We start from the raw sequence: 4,779 nt of genomic DNA on the forward strand, positions 1-4,779 counted from the left end.
ATATGTTGGTTTATGGAGTGGCTCATTATGTGTTTTTGTTGGACATGTAATCGTAACTTGGTTGGTGTGTCTATTAACTGAATAGGGGTAAAACGGGCAGCTTGAGATTCAAAACGAAGTCCAATTTTGCAAAGCCTGAAAAAGAGGTCCGTTTTTAGAATTGAGGCAGTTTTGCAGTTGCCCCTTTAATTCAGTGCAGACCACGGAACCTGGTCTGATTGGACGGATGCATGCCCGCCCGCCTAAGGGGTGTTTGGTTTGCCCCTGCTAAAATTTAGCCCCTATCACATCGAATGTTTAAACATCCGTTCGGGGTATTAAATGTAGTCAGATTATAAAACTAATTTCTCAGCCGAAGATTAAAAAGTGAGACGAATCTAGTACAGTTGGTTGGGTCTATATTTCATACTCCTATTTAAAAGTCAAACGTTTGATGTGACCCAGACTAAACTTTAGTCCACAGAACCAAATACCCCCTTAATGGCGCAGTTACCCCTTTGGTTTTAGAATCAGAGGGAGGGACAACAGAAAAACGACAAGATAGTTAGCATACAAGTAAGAAAAGTAATTCTAGGTACCACCAGCTTTGGAAAGGAATGCTCAAGTCAAGTATCCTCACCTAGCTTTCAGGCTTTTATAGGTTTTAAACTTTTTTATTACATTTCCTCTTTTTTGGCACTCTTTTCGTCACCGTCGGAGGGGTGACCTCTGCTGGTAACGCTGCCATCGTCATCGCTGTCGTCTTCATCGTCGGTTCCCTCATCGTCCTTGATCCCGTCCAGTTGTTTGGCTTTGGCCGCCAACAACGCCGCCTCCTTGGCCTCCTCGAGCGCTTTGACGAGCCTCCGGAGACAGGCATCGGCGTCCTTGGTCTTGGACCTAGGCATCAAGTTCTCTGCCACGTCCGCCGGAGTCATGTCCACCTCCTCCAGCAGCCGACGGATGTCGCCGAACAGCTCGCCGTCATGCTCCTGCACGCCCAGGTAGTTCTTGGCGAGCACCTTGAAGCCCTGGAAGCAGCAGTAGGACATCTCGATGTGCATGTCCATCCTGCCCCGCCGGATCAGCGCCGGGTCCAGCTTGTCCTTGTGGTTGGTGGTGAACACGATGATGCGCTCGCCGCCGCAAGCCGACCACAGCCCGTCGATGAAGTTGAGGAGCCCTGAAAGAGTCACCTTGCTGCCTTCGTCCTTGTCTTCTTCTTCCCACGGCGCCTTCTTCTTCTTCTTCCTAGTATCGTTCTTGTCCTTCTTCTTCTTCTTTCGCTTGCCGGTGAGGTCGATGGAGCAGTCGATGTCCTCGATGACGATGATGGACTTGCTCTTGGTCTCGATGAAGAGCTTCCTGAGCTCCGTGTTGCTCTTGACCGCCGTGAGCTCCAGGTCGTAGATGTCGTAGCCCAGGTAGTTGGCCATGGCGGCGATCATGGTGGACTTGCCGGTGCCGGGCGGGCCGAACAGCAGGTAGCCGCGCTTCCACGCCTTGCCCACGGACGCGTAGTAGTCCCTGCCGTCGCGGAACATGTCGAGGTCGTCGACGACCTCCCGCTTCCTGTCCGGGTCCATGGCGAGCGTGGCGAACGTGGACGGGTGCTCCAGCTTGACGTGCGTCCAGGCGCGGGGCCCGTCGTCGCCGCCGCCCCAGTCCCCGCTGGCGTTGTTGGTGTAGAGGCGGCGCTGGCGGTTCCGGACGGTGGCGGCGCGGCCCTCGGCGAGGACGTGCGGCAGGTAGGCGGCCTCGACGAGCGCGCGGTGGCGGCGGTGGAAGGTGAGGCAGTAGGCGCGGCGCTCCTCCTCACGCGGGTTCCAGGCGATCACGTTGCCGCGGCGGAGCGTCCGCGTCTTGCGCCACCGCATCCGGGCGCCGCGGAAGGCGTCGGTGACCTCGACGTGGTCGTCGACGGCGAGGCTGACGCGGTCGCTGCCGCCCGGGAGCTCGGCGCGGAGCCTGCTGGCGCGGCCGGCGAAGGTGGCGCCCAGGTAGGCCTCCGCGGCGAGGTAGGCCTCGCTGCGGCCGAAGGAGTCGGCGTCGTGCTCGTCGATGGTGATGGTGACGTAGGGGGTGACGGCGGCGAGGGCGCGGCGCGCCAGTGCGGACAGCTGCTCCTCGAGCTGGAAAGGGAGGTGGTCCTGCACCATGGACCACAGGAACAGGAGGCTCGCCAGCGTGGACCAGAGCCCGGCCCAGCCGTATGACAAGAGGCCGGGGATGGCGTCGGCGCTGCCGCCGACCATCTCCATCTCCAAGGGCGATCGGGGATGGTGGGTTGGTGGGTGGTGCTCAAATCATCACGGGTGAGCATGTATATATAATACTCTGTCACGCGTGTGGCCAAGTGACAGACAGCTGACAGTGTGTGTGTGGACGAACACTGACGCGTAGAAACTGCGGCGCCCAAGTGTACACACCACCTTTTTTTTTTGCAAGTTCAAAGGCCACTCATAAATTTAGTACGTGCCGTAGTGTTGGAGGCTAAAATGAGCCTGGCGGACGGTCCGGCCCTGAGGCCGGACGGTCCGCGGTCCGGACTGTCCGCGGTGGTGGCGCGGACGGTCCGCGCGCGCGTAGAGTCAGTTAGGGTTCCTAGTTTCTCGCGGGATTTGTTACCTAAAACCGCGGGATTAACTCAGGAAACAGTTGGAAACGGATCCAGACCTCCCCCTTTATATAGATGAAGGGCTACGGCCGATTAAATCATCAACAATCGAACCAATACAACTTCTATCTCGCATTTATTTTCAGCACAATTAGGAGTAGTTCTAGTCTAGTTCTAGTTTAGCCCTAGTTTAGTATTCCAATCCCCAAATTATCTGCCTCTTCTCGACTCTACGTCGATTAGAGGAGTCTAGGTCGGCCGGCCCGAGCCTAGACAACTCCTAGGATCTCTCCTCCCCGACGGGGTCCCTCCCGAGAGCGAGATCCAGACGCCGCCGGCGATCTTCCGACGCCCCTGCGCACGCGCGGACCGTCCGGCCCTAGAGCGCGGACCGTCCGGCCGTCAGGCAGGGAACCCGAGCTCCTGCGCCAGGTCGCGGACCGTCCGGCCCTGTGCCGCGGACCGTCCGCGTCTGACCAGAAAGCACCGCCGCCTCGCGCCAGGTCGCGGACCGTCCGGCCCCAGGCCGCGGACCGTCCGCGCCTGACCAGAGAGCACCGCCGCTGGTTCTTTTGAGTGATTGGCGCCTCCGAAAAGGTGTCAACATACTTTTTGGCGACTCCGCTGGGGACTAGGTGTCTAGATCTGCTAAAAATCGGCCCATAAATGGCCGGTTCTAAGGATCCCACCAAGATCTCCACTACCAACATCATCAAGCCGGCCATGGAGGCGCTCCCGGCTGATGACCAAAGGCCCTTTGAAGACCTCGTAATGCGCGATGAGAAGGAGGTGATGCGGCAATGGAACGAACAACGCGACAAGGAAGAGGCGGAACTGCTGCATAAACTCTCCGAAAGGCGCAAGGAGGCGGCGGACAAGTACTTGTCACACTTCACGGTGGATCGCCACCAGAAGATCGTCCGTCAAGGGGAGATCGATATGGAGTCTCTCCTACCTCCACTGCAGGGTTCCGCTGTAAGTACTCCAGATCTATCTCTTACGACTTTCATGGATCAACGAGGAGATCATTTAAAGCGATATGTAGATGAATCTATTAAAATGCATTTACGTGCATACGAGAAATCAGCTGCTCCTAATTTTCCATCGCGAGAGTCTAATACAGTGCCACCCACGTCAAACACATCGGCTATAAACGGGTCACCTTTGACCCAGCCATCATATGGTATGCCGATGCACGCTTTCGTGTCACCATCACAGCCGCAACCACTAGGCACGCGGCAGGTACTGGACGCGACCGGACCGTCCGAGCATCATCTCAGACAGTTCGGTTATACCGCGGACCGTCCGGCGTATTTCGCCGGACCGTCCGACCAGATGCAGGCCCGCACACAAAACACTCAGGTCGCACCGTACATGGCCGGACCATCAGGGTACAACCCTGAACACTTCGGCCCCATCACGGACCGTCCGGTGCATCACGCCGGACCGTTCGGATATGTTGCGGACCGTCCGCCATCTTACGTCGGACCGTCCGGATATGGCATGAACCGGCCGACGTATTACGCTGGACCATCCGACTCTACACGAGTCCATGCGTAGACTGCCCAAGTCACGCCATATATGGCCGATCCATCCGGGCACAGCCCTGGACCATTCGGCCCGATCGCAGACCGTCCAGTTCTTTACGACAGACGGTCTGGGTACGAGACTACCCACGTAGCACCATATACGGCTGGACAATCCGGATATACCTTCAGACCATTTGGCCAGGTCGCGGACCATTCGGCCTCTTACGCCGGACCGTCCGGATTTGCATACGCAGAGCCGAGAGCTGCGCAATACGCACAGTTCCCACATTCATCGCAGCAACATTATGGTGCCCCACCAGCAACACATTATAATCATGCCATACCACCTCATGGACATAGGGCTGAATACTATTCGGCCACAAGAGAGCCTGAGGGGTATAGGGTAGGAGCTGGTGACATTAATAGGACACCTAACACACACCTCAAACATACCTGGGAGGAAAGCCGACAGAGTAATGTCAGGCAACCTAAAATCTCCACCCACAAACTTAATGGATGGTCGCCGGACATGGCAGAGAGGGTCAGAGACGAGGTAGCCGGGATGTTCAGGGACAAACTCGGTGTTAGTGTGTCAGGTACAGGGCAATCGTATCGGAAGCCTTATAGCCACCGATTCGACACCGTGCCATACCC

The 4,779-nt window shown here is 57.1% G+C and overlaps 1 protein-coding gene across 1 annotated transcript; it reads right to left on the reverse strand.

Annotated features, from left to right (window-relative positions):
- Positions 1–481: 481 nt before the first annotated feature.
- Positions 482–2,313, reverse strand: LOC100281142 (uncharacterized). Its single transcript, XM_020546555.3, has one exon. It carries the CDS (start codon positions 2,238–2,240, stop codon positions 657–659), a length of 1,584 nt encoding a protein of 527 aa, XP_020402144.1. The 5' UTR covers positions 2,241–2,313; the 3' UTR covers positions 482–656.
- Positions 2,314–4,779: the final 2,466 nt, after the last annotated feature.

The sequence above is a fragment of the Zea mays genome, chromosome 1 (assembly GCF_902167145.1).
Source record: "Zea mays cultivar B73 chromosome 1, Zm-B73-REFERENCE-NAM-5.0, whole genome shotgun sequence".
In the NCBI taxonomy this organism is placed as follows: Eukaryota; Viridiplantae; Streptophyta; class Magnoliopsida; order Poales; family Poaceae; genus Zea; species Zea mays.

Excerpts from the sequence above, each read along its gene's own strand:
- LOC100281142 (XM_020546555.3), bottom strand. The coding sequence starts at position 2,240 with ATGGAGATGGTCGGCGGCAGCGCCGACGCCATCCCCGGCCTCTTGTCA.